This window comes from Phragmites australis, chromosome 14, assembly GCF_958298935.1.
Source record: "Phragmites australis chromosome 14, lpPhrAust1.1, whole genome shotgun sequence".
Lineage (NCBI taxonomy): Eukaryota > Viridiplantae > Streptophyta > Magnoliopsida > Poales > Poaceae > Phragmites > Phragmites australis.
The window spans coordinates 26,205,030-26,226,256 of record NC_084934.1 but is presented as its reverse complement, the minus strand read 5'-3'; the positions used below and the strand labels follow the sequence as shown (position 1 = coordinate 26,226,256).

Sequence of the window (21,227 nt, the reverse complement as noted above, 5' to 3'; positions counted from 1 at the left end):
ATGTAGACAACATCTAGAACCTAAATGTAACTGGAACTAATATAAACATAAGTGTAAGATAGAACCATAACCGTCATGTCCCAACATACCAAACCACCACATATCATCTCATATCCGTGACTCTATGACCGATGCAAATGAACATAAGCTTGCTCGATAATCGAGAGCGCGGTAATTCGAATTGATTTTACACCCTGCAGGGGAGTATTCTTGGACCCACACGACACGAGACCACCGCCCACACAACCCGTCGGTTGCAAGCGATGATTCACGTATTAGCCTTTCACATACCCACCCCGAACCTTTATGCCCATGCCCGATGTATGTGGAGACCACCTAAGACCACAAGCGTCCGACGTCTTACTAGCGGATCTAAGGTGGCTCTACAAGCCCTTGCTCACATCCCGGGCACATGAGTCAAATGAACGTGACGACTTATGGTACTTGGTTTATGTTCCCATATGCGACATGTGGTAAGTATGAAAAGTGCTAAAGCTAACTACACCGACAGACAGCCTTAAACGATGCAAGCGGTCTACGGCATCCGGGCTCGTCTCCTGAACTACCCCGAAGAACTCCTCCGGGGCAGAAGATACCCCTAACACCGCCCACATCTCGTCTCATACTCACAACTCATCAAACCAACATCATCAACCCAATAATATTATAATTTGTGACAGTAATTAAAGCCTATGCTCGCGAACGATGAAACATTTCACCGCTCAACTTCTACCGATGACCTAATGCATTACTAAGCATCTTATATCACTCTTAAGTTAGACAACATAGTATTAAACATAGGGTACAAGGACATGGATCAATAATAATTCAAGATAAAGGCAATGCAAATCAATATAGGTTCTACCCATATCACTCGACTCTGGAACTCTAATTATGCAAACATACATACGGTATAATTTATCAAATTATATCATACGTGATCCAATGTAGTAGGTAGAGTATGCTTAGATACTTGTCTTGCTGCTCTTCTTCAAAACAAGATCAACCACAAAATCTTTTCACGGAAACCCGTCACTCTCCGGTATGATGATCACTAAAGAAAAGAATACACCGCAATAAGCATATGATGAAATGCCATGAAATTATGTGTTATAATGCATGAAAACCTTTCTCATAGCTAGAACAAGTCATAAGAAGACTAGCAAAATTTGATTCACCAATTTTGGACTTGCAAAGAATTAATAGTGAATTAATAAAGCTTTAACCTAATTAATTCATCTCAAAACGTTAATTAATCATTTAATGGTTGAGGATATTTTTAATAGGTAGAGGATGTTATTATGAAAAAAAAATTGATTTCATAATTTTTGGAGCTACAGAAAATTTACTATGAATTTTATAAGCCTCAACTCGCGTGATGAACAGTAACTACGGAGCCTCTGCGAATTTCTGCGGAGACTCCGCATTTTTGCGGTGTCTCCGGACTTTCTAAAGCAACTGTTCTTCGCTAGGGAAATAGCCAATTTAATTTACGAGCTTCTCCAATCCAAAAAGAGACATGTTTGAGATAGTTTAGAGAGTCTAAAATTCACTCATCAACCTAGCAACACGATTTCTAACTCAAATCTACACAAATCCTTTAATTTGGTCCAAAATCTCAAGAACTCATGAACTTCACTCCATCATGAAATTAACCAACTAAATCACGAGTTCATGCTGAGGGAAGCCTAAGGGACTTACCCACAGTGCTTGTGGAGGTTGAGAACCGTCGGGTGATGAAGGAAATAGAGTGAAACACTCAGGAGGGGAAGAAATCTGATGTTCCTTTTGTTTCAACCCTAAACACCAAAATGAGTCAAAATTGGCTCGAATCTTTCAAGAAAACAAAAATGAATTGGATGTATGAGAAGCTTAGGAGCTAAGGAACGCATGAGTACCACATGTATACCTTGATTCCAAGTCTTGAGGTCGGATTTTAGGGAAGAAAGGGAGATGGAGCTTGAGAGAGAGTGAGAGGGAGAGCTCTCTGCTCTTGTGGTCAGTGGGGAGCACGGTGAGGGAGAGAATGAGCTGAGGGAGGGGCAGGTGGTGCTGCCCAAGGGGTGGTTGGGGTGGTTAGCCCACATGTGGAGCCCACATGCTAGAGAAAGAGTCTATTTTAACTACTATTTCTATTCTTTTCTCTCTCGAATTTCTTTCTGTCATCCAAATGATTCAGAATGAAGTGCTCTAGTGTGCCAAAATAATTTACCGCGAATTTAATTATGACGCTAATGATGTATGATTAAGCTTAATCACACGATTACATAATTTGAAATATGACATAAAATGTCTACCGTAATAGCTACTCGGTTGACTACTTGCTGAAGCTCGTCTTTGACAAAAGATGATATTTGATAATGACAAGCCAAAAGACCATCCTACTGGAGATGCTCAACAAACCTACTGTCACTATCGAGGCAAAACGATGGAGTCAAGGTTCTGCAATGTGGATTTAGCGGACCAGTCTCCATACATAAAATGTGGATTCTAATAACTCCATACATATATATATCCCAGCTCATATTTTTTTTTAGCACGCTGGAGATGTCAGAGTGTACTTCCATTCACATATATTTTCATTTCTACAAAATTCGCCAACTGTGCTTGTGCTCAAATGTACACAGTACACTAATGACGATTACTACTGGGAAAAGTACCTCATCTAGGAAATAGAAAGAAAATTACTGTCGCAGCATGACTACTGGAACTGGGGCTAAAAAGCAGATGCCTTTGCATCCGAGCGACAAGGACAGAGGGTCTCCCCTGAGCCGGCCCGTGTTCGAAAGCCGTTCACACGGATATACGCCAGCTCGAGATTTTTCCAACTTCCTCGCGAGCACGTATAGAGCCCCCTCCACGGTGTTCCACCTCAAGACCTCCAATGAAGGTCGTGTCGAGCCCCGACCGGAGTTCCACCTCAAGACCTCAATGAAGGTCGTGTCAAGCCCTGACGGGGGTTCCACCTCAAGATTTCCAATGAAGGTCGTGCAGATGATGCCTTCGCAAATTGCCACTGAGTAACCTGTATCACTGCAAAGCCACTACCAACCGAACATCACTATAGTCTATAGACATCATAGTATTTGACAACCGGTGCTACCCAACTTGACTCCAAGTTATACACTGTTGTGCACAATTCATTATCTGTGGCTTTCGAAAGACCCTCAACGGATCTGATCCCATCGTGCACATCACAACAGCAAGACTGGGCAGAGGCAACAACAGATGAAAAAGAAAAAAAAAGTTTACGTGAAATGCTACAGCTGCGGTTAGCAGAAATGACATTTATCTGATTGCTGAATTAAAGAAAGACAAATAGTATGGCGGCCTTATTACCATGTCCTAATAACATCAACTCTGTGGTTTGCCAGCAAAATCGATGGGACGGGATACTGAGAATCAATTGAAAGTTTGGTACAAAGAACTAATGTACAAACTACAATGTCCGTGCTCTCTCAACTGCCAGCAAACAGAACACAAGCTGCCTATCAAAATCGGAAAAACACCAGAGTCATATAAAATCGAAGAGAAACCAGCAAGTGAAGAATAATCAACAAGATGCAGCTCTAATTATAGAAGAACACATCCACTACAAGGAATGAAAGCCAGTATACTGACCAGTAGTTACTGCTTCAGTACTCAGCATTGTGTACTATGTTATAAAGCAACTCCCTACGATTTTCACCACCCATTCGGTAATTGAACTGTTTAGACAGGGATTGCACTTTCTCATCACTGTCAAAGTCTGATTCGCGAGAGCAGCGTCTTCGGACCTTCTTGAGGGTCTCCTTTGAAGGAGTGAAGCCAGCATCAACCTGATCCAGACGTAATTAGAAAAAAAGCTTTCATGCAAAAGGGCATTTTGAATGGTGGTTTGGACTTACCATCCCATCAATTATGGCAAGAGCAGCTTTTGGATTTTTATTTACAAGATGGGCGTTGACGAGCAGGGAGTATGTTGTTGCATTTGGCTTAACACCAATACCTAATAAATGCTGGAGCACGTTGCATGCTTCTTCTGTCTGCAATACAAAAGGGCACAGCAGATTGAGCAATACAAAAGGGCACAGCTGATTAAAACTTTGTTGTGAAATGAGAGGAAAAGAGGTCATAAATATCAATTATATAGACGAGACAAATAATACCTTTCTCATCTTTCCAAATGCATACAGAAGGGCATTGTATGAATGTATGTCAGGTGTAAGTTCAAACTTTTCCTTGATAGCCTCAAAAGTTTCATATGCTCGGTCAAGATCCCAAATGTTTGCACAGCCTAATATAACACAGTTAACAGCAGCAACAGATTTGTATGGTGGATCTGCACGACTCAGATTCTCCAATTGAACATACACCTGCAGACAGGAGCCTGTAGGGTTAGGGTATTCCATCATACTTTGCAAAAGAAAACCACAAGTGACCATCTCAACAAATCTTGCATAACAAGTGTTACGTGAATATACCGAATCGAGTGTGGTGAAGCCATCTTTGCAGCAAGCAACAACAAGTGGATGCAAGGAAGTAAATGGCGAGAAGAGCTCTAAATCAATGTCCTCAGAATTCCCATAGGCATTTTCAAGTTCACGCAGTGTCCCAAAAGCCCTTTGAAGCTGACCAATTGATGAATGAGCATAAATCTTGGCAAGATATGTCTCTGGAGTGGGTGCCCTTTTCTGGCGCAAGGACTTCCGTAATAGCGACCAAGCAGCATTCAAGAGGTCAGTATTATAAGTTCTACCAGCAGCACTTAGAGCTGATATTACTAGACCTTCATTAACTGAAAGCTGCACAGAAGGTTTAACATTCTCACCACGAGCAATCCATCTTGCGAGAAATTCCAAAGCAAAGAGAGCTAGTTTGCTATTGTTAGCTTCAAACGCAGCTTCTGCTATGTCAATGCACCAGGCCCATTGTGGACACAAGACCTTGTTCTTATCTGTTGTCTGAAATAAACCAATTGCACTATCATAAACAAGGCAGCCAAATATTTTCTCAAGTTGAGATATGCATGCAAAAGGTATATTACAAAAGTAAGGAAGCCAAAGGTTCATAGGTACAACTCAGGTGCACTAGGTTAACCATTCTAAGAATAAGTACCTTGCATTTCTCTATAACAGATGCCAATGTGTCCAATCTCCCAGATCTCACACATGCTCGGACATAATCAGTGAAAACAGTTAATGATATTGTGTAGCCCGATTTAAGCATCAAATCCAAATACTTCAGAGCTGAGTCAACACGATTCTGTCTAATCAGCAGGCCTACAACCAAATTGTAGGATTCATCATCTGGTAAAGTTCCTGTTTGCAGCATCCTGATTTCAACAAATAGGCAATCATTTTGTAGTCAAATGTAATGTAGTGGAGAGTCACAGAGTGACCTTAAAACAACACATTTTGGTACATATTAGAGAAGGAATTATTGTCATACTAAGCACAGAAAAAAGGGCATTGATATTTATCAGGCGCCTGTTTTTTCTTTGTTTTCAGGTGACAGCTGTGAGCCGTTGGATGCACAGCCTTTCTTCAACCGACGCCAGCTCGCTCCCCCGCCTCCCGCCCATCTCCGATGGCGGCCCCGCAGCCGGATCCGTGGCTGCTGCCTCTCCCTCTCTAACAACTCATTTTCGCACTCACTCGCCCCACCCTGGCCCACCAGCTGTCCTCCGCCGCCTCCTTCGCCAGGCCTGCTTCCCCAGGCATCCCTCTAAGCCCGAGAAGCACATTGGCAACCCCAAAACCCCCTCCCTGAACCCTATACCTCACCGGCGCCGACGCCTGATTCACGTTCCTAAATTTCAGATGCAAATTTAGGAAGTGTGAGAAAAAAAGAGAGGAAGATATAAGGAATAGTAGAAATCAACAATACCCATGAAAAACTTTTTTCAACATTAGCCTTTGCCAAACTCAACCCTCTGCACATTTTGTTTTAAAAAGGTAACTAGAAAAGCATAAATAATATAAGATCCTGGCATTAACACACCAACCTCAAAGGCATTTATTAGTTCCTATACACCTGGCCACACAATGTACATGTTTAGGATACAAAGTTGATATCAACCATAAATCACAAATCCATGGTATAATTGTAGTCTCAGCAACCCGATTCTCACAGAGCATCATGAATCAACAGTCTCAACACATCCACGAAACAAAACGCAAAGACAATGACCTTGAGCACAGCAGATCGTGACCTTTCCATTTTCTATAATTAAGTGTTTCAATTCAAACTATATGTTGCCCATTCTGTATACCTCAAGGTCAGCGATCAATCTATGGCCCTAACGTACCAATATCCAAAGTAAAACAGGGAACTCTAGAAGTAATCTAACCAGACCCAGCAACAGTCATCTGAATCAACCACGTCCTGGTATCACAACACATAATTCAGCAATCGAATCCATACGTTCACATTAGATTCTGATACGCCCCAACCTATAAATCTATCCTAAATAAACTACCTACCAAATAGGCAAATACCAATACATAGAAATTTCAACACATCACACAATGGACCAGGCAATGGCAATGTCGGAAACCAGGAAACAACGCAACTCACCGTTCGATGAGCTTCTCGGCGCCCTCGGCCTCCTGGGCGGCGACCATGCTCTTGAGCACGAGGTTGTGCGAGGCTGTGTTGGGCTCGATCTCGAACTCGCGCATGTGGTCGGCCAGATCGAGCAGCTCGTGCGGCAGGGCCCCCGCCATGAGGTTGGCGCGGAGGTAGTGGTTGAAGAGGTCCACGTCGGGGCGGTTGGGCTTGCCTGTGGCGGCGTCGAGCGAGCGCACCCAGAACTCGAAGAGCTGCTTCATGTCCTCCCACCGTTGCTCCGCCATCCACTCGGCGAAGGTCTCCTTGAGCCCCGCGGCGTCGAGCGTGGCGGAGTATGCGGCCATGCGGTGGTGGCCTCCCAACGGGCCGACGACGGCGGGGAGGAGGGAGGAGGGCGGGTTGGAGGCGGCGGGATTGCGCCAGTTCTCGCCGTAGAAGGGGCTCCCGGTGCTGGGGTTCGGGGGGAGCGGGGCGGCGGCGGTCGGGTCCGGGGAGAGCTCCAGCTGCTGCGGGAGCGCGCGGGAAGAGGAGATCGCGGCGCGGAGGCGGAGGAGGTGGGGGGCCTGGGTGTTGCAGTGGCGGCGGAGGAGGAGCGAGGTGGCTGCCGCCGCAGCAGCCATGGCGGCGCGGGGAGTGGAGGGGAGATTTGGGTTAGGGTTTTAGTGGGGCGGTGGGGGAAGGAGTGGCGGAGTGAAGGCCGGGGGTCGGAGAAGACGGCGGCTGCCTGTGATCTGGAGATGGGGGATTTTTTATTTTAATCCTTTTTAAATTAATATTTCAAAATTAGTCACTGGATACTGTCTTTTCATAAGTGGCCTATTTTATCAAGCTAAGACTCCATAGTATGTTTATACCATATGTATTGGTATGAGCAAGATAGTCATGTTGATATTAGCTCCGACCTCTTTATATGTGGGGTGGACATGACAGCCTTGAGTCGCACTAAAGTCTTTGGCACGATCGTCTGTCGCGCCAAGACCTTGGTGTGACTCACGACCATGCTCCCTTCCCTCCCTATACTTTTCCTCCTCCTCCTTCCAAACCGAGCCCGAGGACATTGTTTTCACCCCTATTTCCCTTTTCTTTAAATCCTTCTATTTCAAACCCAAATCAAATGAGATTTCATAAGGGATTTTTCATTGAAGGTAAATCTCTATTGCATCCAATCAATTTTGTTTTTCTTCGTAGTTTTAGATGATTTTGAGCTACCTAAGGTTTGGAGATTAGGTGATGACAATGTTAAAATTTATTTAGATTATCTAATTGTTGTTTGTTGTTGTTCAATACTTAATGTTACATGTTTATTATACTTTATGTAGACCATTTTACTCTTGTAGGTTATGTAGCGAAATTAACTCTTCTAGTGCATATGATTTGGTAGTGTTGAATGTTAAAGTGTTTGGTGCATGTCAAATTCGTAATGGATTGATATTTATGCAGTTGTATGGTATGATGGCCAATTTATGGCATAAGCAAAAGGTAGGCACACATCGGCAAGAAGTATCTCAATATTAGTTGCAAGGATGTCACCGTTCCTCCCACTCTCCCTGTCCCGACTTGTGACTATGGTAAATCTGTTGTGGTCCTTCGATCGCTACATGAAGATACTGTTAGCCGCGCTTACTACATGTGCAAGGATTATCGTGTGAGTGTATATTTATTATGGGTTAGGGTAGAAACATATGTTATTATTTTTGCTGACATGATGTTTTAATAATTTGCAGGAGTGGGAGATGTGCTACTTTTTCCAATGGATTGATGAGCTTGAGATGTATGACCCTAAGATTTTGAAGGTGAAACGGTTTATTCAGTATCCGAAGCCATATGACAAGTTTATTTGTTGGGTTCCTTCTTCACCAAAACTGATGGATAAAGAGAGTGGGAAGTGAGCAGAAGACGTGTAGCGGATCCTCCGTTGTACAAGTGTGGGAAGCAAAGTGTGCTTTGTGAAACTTCTAAGGGATCTCCTTACTTTCGTTGTGAAGGAATAACAAAGGTAAAAACTGAGTGTGGTTGCTTGTTTACAATTTGAATGAGGTAGAATTAAATATCATGTACCTTGTATCATGAATTTAAATGCAGTGTCATGGTGCTACTTGTAACTTTTAGGATTCGTAGTATGGTCCCGATGGTCAATGAATGGAAGAGTAAGAGGATCAAGTGAAGAAGAATAGGGTGATAGAACCACGTCATCCAAGGAAGTGCACTTATGGTGTGAAACTCGATACAGAATAATGCCCTCTGAACTTGGTTTGAGGTACTACTGCCTGCATATGGTTGGCAAAGACATGGTTAGTTTTATGAATATTATCTATATTTTCTATTTAGATATCCTATGTCAGTTGTACCTTGTTAATGAGAGTTCATATAAATTTGTTTTTGAGAATAGGGTATGCGGAGATATTCATAGGAGGAGTATCTTGATAAATATGAGATGCATCATGAGATTGCATGACAGAGTAAACGTCATCCGATGGTGCTGTCAAGCTATCTGGAGCACCGTAAGAAGGTAACTCATGATTATTACCGAGCTATGTATCCCAAGCACAAGAGGAGAGCCATAGAGGATCAAGAGGCAGCGGCTAAGGCAATGCAAATGGAGACAATGAAGGCTCTTGTTGCTAATTTGCATGTGCTTGCCCCAAACGACGACAACAACGATGATGAGTTGCTCTATGATGGATCATACGAATAGCATGAGGGGTCAGTCCTTTAGCATGACAACGCACAAACCTGAGTTATTTCTCATCTTGCTGACAGTCCCACTTGCAGGCTGTTGATGCACAACAGTAAAGCTTCAAAACTATAGAACAAATAGATGCATGCACCTCCTTGAGCATAATCTATCAAATGATTGTGAACTTGTACAATCCATCGAACAAAAAGATGCATGCACCTCCTTGAGCTTCAAACTCTTCACAACAGTAAAGCTTCTCAATAGTAAAGCTTCAAAACAGCACATCCATCAAATGATATAAGAAATTTGAGTATAATCCAACTTCATACATATAGTCCACATAAAAGAACCGCACACATGATATTGTTTAATAGCACAAGCAACATGACAAAACTAAAGTGTCAACACAAGATAGTTCACACATGATATTGTTCAATCACCACACACATAACATTATTCACTACTCAGCCCTGTGGTATGTATGGCTTCTTCTTTCTCCTATCATGGCTTGAGTTGGTAGCAAGAATATTGGCACCCCCAATGGCATTCCTGTCACGTGCACGCCGTGACTTCTGTGAAGCATGTGTTAGTGGAGGAGCGCCTGCGAGCTATGAGCTCCCAATCTCATCGGGCCCATAGGATGGGTCATCACCCTCTAAGTTGTCTTCTTTACTCTCAGAGGGTTCCTCGCGTCGGGCCTTAACTTTCCCATGTGCAGCCACTATTGAGGAGGTAGAGACAGTCCTTGAGCTAGTGCGCGATATCGTGCGAGCAACACTAGCACTACGAATGGGGACCCTGGTGCCATAGTGCACTGATGTCTATTGGGTCAAAGTTGTCGCATGGCCAGTAGATGGCTGGGAAGAAGTAGCACCTGGTGCTAGTGCCACATCCGATGTTGTCATGCAGCTCATCTTGTACGCAAGGCAATGGCAGCTCCTACAAACCCTCTGCCATGAAGTTGGTGAAAATATCATAGCGTGTTTGAGTATGGAAATAAAGGGGGGAAATAGAATAATCTCGTTCCGGAGCCATTTTCTCTTCCTCCTCCCTGGTTTTTATTTTAGTAGACCATAATTTGACATAATTTTATAGTACAGGCTCGAAGGTGGACTCCCAAGTCTTCAGAGCCATTCTAGAATACACTGGGATCAAGTAGTCGGGTGATGGTGGTCCACTCTTCTCATCCGGCATGCTGTGATGACATGAGAGAACGAGACATGCAACAATTGAGAGGTCCTACGCGTGCACTCTGCTATAGTTAAGTCGACTCTAAAGATCCTGCCACCAGAGCTCTCACCCCCTACACTAGTCCAAAATACTTATGTAACTCTGTAAACATAGGTCCTTGGATTAAAGAGTTGTGCCTCTTAGGTAGCAAATATTTCTCCCTGCTTCATAAGGTGCTTAGAGATAGCCTTTCCCCACACCTCATCACCAGCATCAAGTCCACTACATGCTTTCTTTCACCGATTGACAAAATAGAAATTGCATTTGTGGAAGGTGTACTCCACGATGACAGCCACAACCATTGCATGGATGCCATTAAGGACATTGCTGAATACCTCTGAGATATTTATGGTCATTGTTCCATACCTACAACCATCCACGTCATACCCTAGCATCCATTTGCATTTATCAGCCATTTCACCCTTCAACCACTCTGTCGCAGGCTCGTTCAAAAGCTTCTCCAATTCTTTAAGCCTTTTCTTGAACTATCTCTCCTCTTTAACTTTGCAAAGTATCTTTAGCTTCTTAATTACCTCCTTTCTCTTTTTTCTTATCCAAATGTTTGCAGCAAAATAACATATGCACCACCGGTGCACAAGAGGAGGGTAACCCTCTATTTGTTCTCTACTTGCATTAAGAAGACCTTGGTGCTGATCTGATATCATACAAACTTAGCGTGTCGGTCCAATTATGCAATGGAGAACCAAGTATAAGAACCATGACCAAATGTTGTTCTTCTCTCCTTCTGTCAACGCAAATGATAGGGGGACCAACTGATTGTCACGTCCAAAAAGTTAATCACGTAATGAAGCATGTATGATCATCATGATAATTGTTTCTACGCATTTATTTATTAAATTAAGTTTCAAACATATTTCAAAAATACTTAGGAGATGGTCTAGAGCTCTTTAGGGAAGCCCTAAATACTTTGAAGAAGAAGAATAGAAAAAAAAAAGAAAAGGGAAAAATATTGTTTCCATGGTCTGATTGGGATCCCCAGCGGTCTGACCGCCAAGGGCAGCCACGTAGGCTTTTCGCGGTCTAACTGCCAGAGTCATAGACTCGACTTAAGTGAGTGGATCACTCTCTCTCTCACTCACTCTCTCTTTTCTCTCTCACTCCCTCTCCCTCACCCAAAACTTAGAGAGAGGGAGAGGAAAACTCCATGACGGGAGATAGACGATGGGGACTTCCTCGAGCTTCCTGAAGGCTTCCCCGAGTTCTTCCCCCTCTTCTCCATCACCGGAGATGCTTTTCCCCAGGCTTCTTCATCTTAAGCTTAGCAACCACCTCGAGGCTCGATCCACAAATCGGAGCTTCCCCGAGGGGAACCAATCCGATAGGAAGTTCCCCTACACCGAGGTAAACCTTCCCATGTCATTTTTCGTCATTTCCTAGCTCTAGTTGCTTACTGTTTTGATTTGAACCGAGAAACCCAAGTTAAACCTAGATCTAGATCTCATCCACGGGGCTTCATGTGTTTGGACCATGCATGCTGTCTGAACAATCATAGAAAATATTTCCCTAGTCTCGTGGAATACTTTGGTACACTTCATAGTTGAAGGTTTCGCTGGAGCCTTCATCGGCGGCCTCATAAAGTGGTGTTGGTAGAGTCTCTTGGTCTAACCGCCGCTCAGGCCGGTCCGACCGTCGCTTAGACTGGTCTAACCGCTGGTAAGTTAGTTCAAAACCACAGCAAAACCTAATAGTCAGGAGTTAGACCGCCACTAGGGCCGGTCTAACCGCCAGCTGTCGGTCTGACCATCACCATACCATCGGTCTAACCGCCAAGGCCCTAAACTCTATGCACGCCACCAGTATGACAGCCATTGTACCATCGGTCTGATCGCCAGTAGCTCCAAGCTTTATGCACTTAGGTTGTCTTATCCGAGGTTCAAACTTTTTTTTAACCCGGATTGTTTAGCGTTCCTTTACAAATATTTTCGAAACATGATGCTTTATTATTGTTCGAGTATGCATCATATGCAAACTTTTCTATTATTCACTTATTTATGCGATGCATTCTCGATTCATTAGAGAGTGTCGCGGCAACGGTCCAAGTGGTTAAAGGCAACACTGGACCAAGTAGTTGAAGACAAGAGTCAGAGCAGCAAGACAAGCATCTAAGCATACTCAATCTACTACTTTGGATCGATTGTGTCTAATATGATACATTATGTTTTATGTATGTTTGCATGATTAGTGTTCCAGAGTCGGGTGATATGGGAAGAACCTATGTTGATGTATTACTTTAACCTTGGTATTGTTGTTGATCCTTATTCTTGTAACCTAGGTATGATAATATTGATGTCTAACTTCAAAGGTTAACCAAAATGCTTAGCAATGCGTAGGTTTTCGGTAGAAGTCGAGTGGTGGTTCAACCATTGCTCGCAATCTTAGGGCTTACTTATGGTTCACAATGATAATGACATTGGGATGGATGAGTTGTGAGGATGAGGCGAGATGTGGGCAGTGCTAGGGTAGGTCGGAGAGGAATCCAAATGTCATAGACTGCTTGCATCGTTTAAGTATCGACCATTGTTGCAGTTGGCTCAAGCATTTTCCATACTAACCACAAGCGATCTAATAGTAAGATAAGCCGATTATCATACGTCGCACTGATGCTTGCCTTGTGGTCCTATGACGTGTAAGAGAAAAAGAAATGGAGAAGTAAGGTGGCGGTGAGCCGAAGGTGTCCAAGACACATTCATGGTAACCCCGGTGTCATAGGGGTATATGTAAATGGGTAGTTCTGGGTATGAGAAAGGTTGACACAAGTACCTCCTCGTGGGGGCCTGTGTGGTTACGCAAGCTGAATGGTACTCGAGTCGTGTGGGTAAAGATGTACCCCTGCAGGGTGTAAGAATAATTCAAATTATCACACTCTCAGTCATGAGTATGCTTTTGTCCATTTGCAGCAGTCGTAGAGTCACGAATGGGATAGTGTGGTATGATATGTTTGGATGTGGTTGAGATGATTCCGTTATGAATATATTTATGATAGTTCCAGCTATATATAGGTTCATGTTGAGAATTATAGGGTAGAAATGTGCATGTAATTAAGAATAGATGCTCACATATTTGTGGCAAAACTGCTTTTGTATATGAACTTTACTTAACCTTATGACTGATCATTTCTAATTTATCCAAATGCATAATCCTTAGAGTCGGGTTATTTATATGTACCCAATATGGATTAAGTCTTACGAATACCTTCGTACTCATGCTGCTCTTTCAGGTGCTACCAACGTAGAGGATGTAGTGTTCGGCTACTTTGCGCCCGCCGAGGTAGGCAGTGGGGATGAGTAGTGCAAACTACTTGTGTGACGTTATTTTGGGGTAGAATCTAAGGGCATATGGCTCCACATATCTTTGTTGTTAATAGATTTGTCTTTCACTGCATAGTTTCTCTTTTGGCTAGGAGTGATCTGCTTTATTGTCCCTCTAGCTCTCTCTTTTGTTGTAAATTATCAGAAATTATTAATATTTAAAGGCTTGTAATATAATTTCATTACTCGCTCTTTATTAAGTTTTATTCTGATGATATAAGTTGGAAATGCTTGTGTTCCTATCTTGGGCACAAAACACATGCCGGGACTACCAGAATGGTATTCTAGTTAATCATTGTGGTCATGATTATGAAAATGATTGATTTAATGATTAATTAAAATACTATCTAGACGGTTCTTCACACTGATCTTCCATATCAATGCCAACATCAATCATCAATGTACCCTTATACTTTCCCATCAAGAAAGTGACATCAACACCAATCGCAGGCCTACAATTCTTGAAGGCCTTCACACATTAAGGGAAGCACCAAAACACACGTTGTATGACACTGCTTGACGAGCTTCATGACACCTCTATCGCTGCCCATCATGCCACCAGATGAAATGAATCACTTAGTTTCAGGGTTGAAATGTGAAATTGCATCCAAGATCCTAGAGACCCTTGCATATGCCTCCTTTTAATCTCTCTATAGTAATGCCATGCCATGTTGCTTCGTCCTCCATGCCTTACTATACAACACCCGGTAATTGGTAAATCCAAGTATATACTCAATTAGAGAGGTCACAGTCATGTCTGAATCTACCCAAATGATGGGGGTGATACGCTGACCAAGGTACCTCGCCATGCACTGGGAGTGCACTTGTTTGGGCCTCGTTGACCCACAAGTGTGAGGTTGTTTCATATTTGTGACCTTCCATCGTCGACCGTCACTTAGAATAAGGCAGACCCATACATCCATCCACAACCTCTTTAGCATTTGATAGTGTACCTCTCCTTCGCATTAAAATGAACCACGTCGTACGACATATGGTACTGGCGTGACAGACGATGACGCCAACACCTTTGACGTGACTCAGCGATGCCACGTCGGCCCCGTGTGTAAAGGCGTTAGGGCTTATGCTAGATTGGCAACCTTGGTCACTTGGTGTGACTATGTTGAGGAGTCACGCCAATGCATGTGGCGTGACCATGTTGAGGAGTCACGCAATGACTTCAGCGCGACAAAATGGAGTAGTTCTTAGAAAATCAGTTTCACATGTGCTGTTTTTAAAATATTAATTTAAAAAGGGCTAAAGTAAAAAAAAACACAGATGGGCCGATGGAATCAGGAATGGAATAGTGGACTGCGGAGCTAGAGGGTGGTTTCGTAATTTTGCTCTATGTCAAGGTGTACCTAGCTATAAACCGTTAAACTCACGTGATCATTTAGAGAAAATTACTTTTTTGCCATCAGAAATATAGTAATTCTCGCTGTGTCATCCACGAAATGAACTTTCTTATTTGTCACAGCTTCTAATTTTCATTTTTATTCGCCACTACCATCCATTTGACCGATATAAAATACAAAATTTTCCTCGGGGAAGAGGACACCGGCCTCGTGCGTGACTACCGATGGCAAATGGCAGCGGGGCTCGAGCCATAAATCCCTCCTAGAAGCAAGAGCGGTTGGAAGGGGAAAGCGTCGAGGGTGAGGAGGACAGCTATGCGGGGGACCGCATCCCCATCATGAGCGTCCACACCAACACTATGACTCGCCGCCGTTCACCCCTAGCAGCCGCACCCAAGGCTATTGTTCTCCTCATCAAGGGCAACACATGTTTTTTCTACAAGTCAAATAGATGATAATGGCGAGAAAAGACTGAAATTTAACAGTGACAAATAAAAAAGTTCATTTCGTGGGATGATAAAAAAAAATTAACTTATCTTTCGATGACAAATAAAAAAAATTCTTAATCATTTATCCATGGATGATTCCCGGTTGCATTCAGATACCTACAGGTAATTTATAAGAGTATTTTCAGCCGCATTATTTATAAGAGTATTTTCAGCAGCATTATTTGTAGACGGTCAGAAAAAAAATGTCCTTCAAACACCACGAGTCCACGCTCGTCAATCTTCATCACCCTACTCTACAGTTAAGATTTAGGAAACAACTCGGTAAGCAGCAGTAGTACTAGCATCCTGCTTTTTCTTAGCGTAAGTATCATTCTGCTGAGCCATCTCTTCCAAGGATTTGCATAGTACACGGACCACAAGCCCAAAGAGGCCACAAATCAAAGAAGCAAAACTTCGGTTTGATGTCTCCCAGTTCCTACTTCATGCGAGAATTCGCCACTGCGGCACTGCCGCTATGTTATTGTTCAGTAATCAAAATGTTGTTGAACGGTTCGCATATTACTCGAACTAAATTCATACCACAAAGTACAAAATCTTATCACTAGATACATGACTCTTCCACAACTGAACAAGGTTGCATTTGCCATTGAGCAGGAACAAAGCTCAGCAACCATGGTGCTTCAGAGAGGAGCTACCAAGGTGATACAATAAATAAAACCAGCAGTTTTCCTCTCTTAATGTTGGCGTTGCAAGTTGCTTCCCATCTGTTGAAGATTCTCCATTGATAAAGTATAAATTTGGGAACTATACAAGATTCATCCAAGCATTGGCCATATGGGTTTCTTCAGTTTGTTACACAAACACGAAGGTACCTTGTACCTATACATACAGGGAAGGAAGTTAAAACGCCAAACATTTGTACGGCATAACATAGAACTTGATAATTAAGATGATTTAAAAAGATATCAAAGCTATCCATAATGGCACACGATGCCCATGAAATGCGGACCACAACCACCAAAACAAACAGCAACTTACATTGTACAAGACAAACAAAAAATCATTATCAGCACTTGCAACCACTGAATGAATCTCGAAGAACATCGATATCCAGATTGCGGCCTGTGGCAAAATAGGCATAGAAAGATTATGACCGGTTTAAGAAGCTGTGGACGCTGAACTACTGAGTTTTGAGTTTTACCTATGAAAACTATCTTGTTCACGCGAGACTGTGCCTCAGACCATTCTCGAGCCGGCACAATCTCATAGACTTCCCTCACTGCCTGCATAGTGGCAAAATCAGACTTCAGTAGTGACAATCTGTGCAGCAAAACAGGTACATTTAACACAGTTCTCTAGTTATTAGTTTTTATATGGAGGGATATGATAAAAAAAATTGCTTGATAGCTTTATCTGGTTATGCAATTTTTCTATCAGATTCCTGTTATGATGTAACAACCTGTAATGTATGAACTTGGTCAGAGTTGTGGATATGTAGAATCCCTTTGCAACGATATATATCCATATTAGATTTCTTTTCCCAAAGAAGATCCTCAAGCCAAGATTCCACCTGTAAAAACAAATATGTACAATTGATAATTGGAGGCTGAGTATTCATTCTAAATAAACTGGTATGTAAGTCAGATATTGTTTCCAAGTGTGCTGCATCGTTAACCAGGAAGAAGTGTTTCAAAATTGACAGACAAGAACATATTCGAAATTCAGAGCTTGCAATTACTTGTTCTAGGAACTTCTTAAAAGCAGCAAATGTGTATGAAATTAGGCTGCCACGTATTGTGAAATGAGACAGCACATACTTTAAAGTTCTAAGAAAAAACCATGGTGTGTATACAAACTATGGAAGAGGATAAACTAAGATTATCATTATTAAAGTGTTCCAATTGTGCATCTTTAACTCGACATCTAAGAATAAGATATCTCTTTACTTACAGTCTCCATTTTTTTCTTATAACTGCCTGATGACAAAGCTTTAATGTCTGATTTTATTACATAGATTCTGTAGGCATGGTTCAACTAAAGAGGGAAAGTACCTTAGGCAAGTAAACTGGATCTTGTTCTTGGAAGCACAAGGTGGAAATACTGTTGTCATGCCGGAGGCTAGGTGGCACTGATTTACTGTAATCCAGAAGTTCTTGCAGATGCGACAAATTCTAGGGGAAAAGACATAAAAATAGTTAGAGTTACGTCCCTGATTTAAGGTGATCCATTGTTTGTGGACCACAAGGTTTAGTAACTAACCAGCAATAACTACAAAAAAGTACCAGAAAAGACACTGATAAAGTAAGATTTTTAATCCTGAATTTTGGTAATTTGTTTATATAAGAATTCGACAGCTGTATCAAGATTATCAGCGTGGTTCACCCCAAAACAAGTTAGGTGCTTCACATATCAATGTATAAGTCAGTATAATGCCTTAAAGAGGACAAAGAGGCAGCTTCGCACATTTTTTGTTGATTTCTATTTAGTTTCTTAAAATTCAGAACATATAAGAATAGTGCTAATGAGTAGTGTAATACTTTAACACCCTAAAGGGTACATGATGTATTGCGGAGGATAAATTATAATACTATACAATGCAATACTTCAATTTATAGGGTGTAATTGCTAGCTAGAATGAGCACATAGAAGCCCAAAAGACATAGTTCACTGATTTATTTTATTGGTTAGACATATCCTTAATAGCTTTATTTTGAATGAGTATCTTTTACTGAGCAGCTCATGGTTATAGACTATATAGTTTGAATGACCTCCTGAGAATAAATCTCTGAGTTGCCAAAGATAATCTATAACATTAAACATCTAGGTAAATTAGATTAAATACGTTGCCATGACTAGAATTTAAATTTGTTGACCAATCACCAATTCAAGATTTTTTTTTTCACACCAAATACAAAGGGATAAAAACTGAATTTACGTGTGCAATACTTCAATTTATAGGGTGTAATTGCTAGCTAGCATGAGCACATAGAAGCCCAAAAGCCATAGTTCACTGATTTATTTTATTGGTTAGACATATCCTTAATAGCTTTATTTTGAATGAGTAGCATTTGCTGCTGCTGAATAAACCAACTTTGAGTATCTTTTACTGAGCAGCTCATGGTTATAGACTATATAGTTTGAATGACCTCCTGAGAATAAATCTCTGAGTTGCCAAAGATAATCTATAACATTAAAAACCTAGGTAAATTAGATTAAATACGTTACCATGACTAGAATTTAAATTTGTTGACCAATCACCAATTCAAGATTTTTTTTCACACCAAATACAAAGGGATAAAAACTGAATTTATGTTCTTAATAGTTTACTGACCTTGGCACCATACGCTTGCCGATTAAATACTGTACTCAAGTCAACCTGGCACCGTATAGACTGCACTACTGTAACCAGAGCATTTACGTCATAAATGTGCCTTTCCAAATCCTCAAGACAGTCTTTCACTAGGTCAATTTTGTTCAATATCACAACATCCTGTTGAACAGTATTTTGAAACTATGTTATAGTTATTTTGATATTGAACTAAGGAATTTCAACTGCAGATGGAATCAACAAAAGAAACTCCGGATTCTAGAAGTGAAGATCACAAAAATAAACCATGACATGATAGGAGCAAGAGAAACATGAAGCACAAGTTACCGCAAATGCAATTTGATGAAAGGCTTCGGGGAATGAGGAAGAGTTTTTGTGCTCATCAATCTGAAGCCTAAAGTTTTTTGCATCAATAACCTGCAGGTAGGCAGTAAAAATGTATAAAAGAAGTCCAAAGTGCTGCAATAGTTTCAATTGTGAGCAACTGTAAGGAGCCAAAACCATACAGTTTGCTAAGCTTTTAAATATTATAGGAATGATAAGTGTAAAGAAGAAGCTGCAGAACAAGGCTATGGATGTGCTAAGCAACAGTGTTTTCTCCCTTTCAAAAATGATGATTGACAATTGTGGAAAAACAATATTTAAGGTTAAACTAACCGTGATGATAGAATCAAGTCTAATTGATGACTCCAATTGATCGTCCAGCCAAAGAATAGAGACAAGTGGTGCAGGATCAGCCAATCCCGTTGTCTCAAGTAATATATGATCCATTCTGCAGTGTACCGAATGACTCCACTAGATTAGGACAATTAACATCAATTTATGTCATCGTAATTTACAAGGTACTATTATATCCAACTTCCAACATATGACCAAAGTAAGAGACTAAGAGCATGACCTATTATTAGACATCGAAGAATTAATTTAACTCCAGTGTTTTATGTAGAACAGAACAGGCAAGCAACTATCTTTAGCAAACGAAAATTGATCCCCTATTCATGAATAAGCAGGGTGTTTTGAGCTAAAAACAGGATGTCAATAATTCAGAGCTACAGCCAAATGTCAACATCAGATCAAAATATATCACCAGATAATTTGAACACATCAAGTCATCAACAGGTACAGAAAAAAAGAAACAAAAATATACCAATAGAAGGGCTATACTTATAGGATCTTATGTTGTACTTGTATGTAAAGTATTGGCACGTATATAGGAATAAGTGTATTTTACCTCTCCTTTCTCTGCACAAGCTGCTCTAGTGCTTGAACCAGGTTGTGTTTTACAGTGCAACAGACGCATCCATTTGCCAGCTCCACCCATTCCTCGACGAGTGCACCACCTTGCCCCTCATTGATCATTGCCCTTTCAACTCCAATTTCCTCTCCAAACTCATTTAGTATTACGGCAATTCTCTTCCCATGTTGCTCATTCAAAATGTAGTTGACTAACTGAAAAATTAATGTCCAAGGAGTAAGTGTCAACGCAAAGCGACCCATTTAGCTAAATCAACAAACTGACTACGAAACTTAACACAAGATAGATTAAACCAGGATTCAATTTGGTGAGATTAATGGCAACCCATCACTGTATCGGCACGACTTTGTACAGCGGGAAGCCCGCAATTTGTATCCGATTCTACGTAGCACAAGGATACTGACGCGCCTGCTTCACCGGACACATTGGGGAGAGGGAAAGGTCGGGAGGGGGGGGTTAGGGTACGGAGAAAATTCTCACCGTGGACTTGCCAGCCCCGAGGTAGCCGGTGATGACGGTGACGCCAACTGGCGAGGCAGCGGAGTAAGCTGGCGCTGGAGGGGATGGCTCCTGCGGTGGGAGCTCGACGGCGAGGGGAGGGCAGTCGTCGTTGTCCTCCATGGCCGCCGCCGCCGCTGAGAGACGAGAGAAAGGGCAAAGCTGCAACGTGTAACTGCACCTTTCTTTTTCCTTTTTCCTTTTGTTTCTATTCGTGTTAGAAGTTACTTTTTTTTCGGTTTTAAATATACGATGTTTTGATCAAAATCTAGTTAAATTTTTAAAATTTTGACGGGTAATAGATTTAAAATATTTACTTTAAAAATATAAAAATCACATGTGTAGATTTATCTTGAAAAATACTTTTATAATATTACATTTTTAGGTTTTCAAAATAAATATTTTAGAAGCTATTGACGATCAAAGTTTTAAAAATTTGACTGTATTTTGATCAAAACGTCATATATTTAAAAATCGGATAGAGTATAAATTAGAAGTCAGAATAGGTGAGGTTATAGGGAAGTAGCTTTTGGAGAAGTTAGAAAGTGATTTTGAGG

At 41.5% G+C, this 21,227-nt stretch overlaps 2 protein-coding genes across 3 annotated transcripts; both read right to left on the bottom strand.

Moving 5' to 3' along the window:
- Positions 1–3,209: 3,209 nt before the first annotated feature.
- Positions 3,210–7,279, bottom strand: LOC133890857 (pentatricopeptide repeat-containing protein At1g26460, mitochondrial-like). Of its 2 annotated transcripts, XM_062331468.1 has the most exons (7): positions 6,559–7,279; positions 5,098–5,314; positions 4,464–4,943; positions 4,149–4,355; positions 3,888–4,025; positions 3,622–3,818; positions 3,248–3,488 (listed from the first exon to the last, which is right to left on the bottom strand). In XM_062331468.1, the coding sequence occupies exons 1-6, from the start codon at positions 7,170–7,172 to the stop codon at positions 3,636–3,638; spliced, it is 1,839 nt and encodes a 612-aa protein (XP_062187452.1). In that variant the 5' UTR covers positions 7,173–7,279; the 3' UTR covers positions 3,248–3,488; positions 3,622–3,635. The 2 variants fall into 2 exon arrangements, with proteins under 2 accessions (XP_062187451.1, XP_062187452.1); XM_062331467.1 differs by having other exon boundaries at positions 3,210–3,818.
- An 8,801-nt stretch (positions 7,280–16,080) lies between these two features.
- LOC133891521 (uncharacterized) lies at positions 16,081–20,869 on the bottom strand. Its single transcript, XM_062332249.1, has 10 exons — positions 20,653–20,869; positions 20,149–20,366; positions 19,575–19,689; positions 19,245–19,334; positions 18,921–19,079; positions 17,641–17,760; positions 17,049–17,159; positions 16,791–16,872; positions 16,628–16,711; positions 16,081–16,468 (listed from the first exon to the last, which is right to left on the bottom strand). The coding sequence occupies exons 1-9, from the start codon at positions 20,791–20,793 to the stop codon at positions 16,656–16,658; spliced, it is 1,092 nt and encodes a 363-aa protein (XP_062188233.1). The 5' UTR covers positions 20,794–20,869; the 3' UTR covers positions 16,081–16,468; positions 16,628–16,655.
- Between the last annotated feature and the right edge of the window lie 358 nt (positions 20,870–21,227).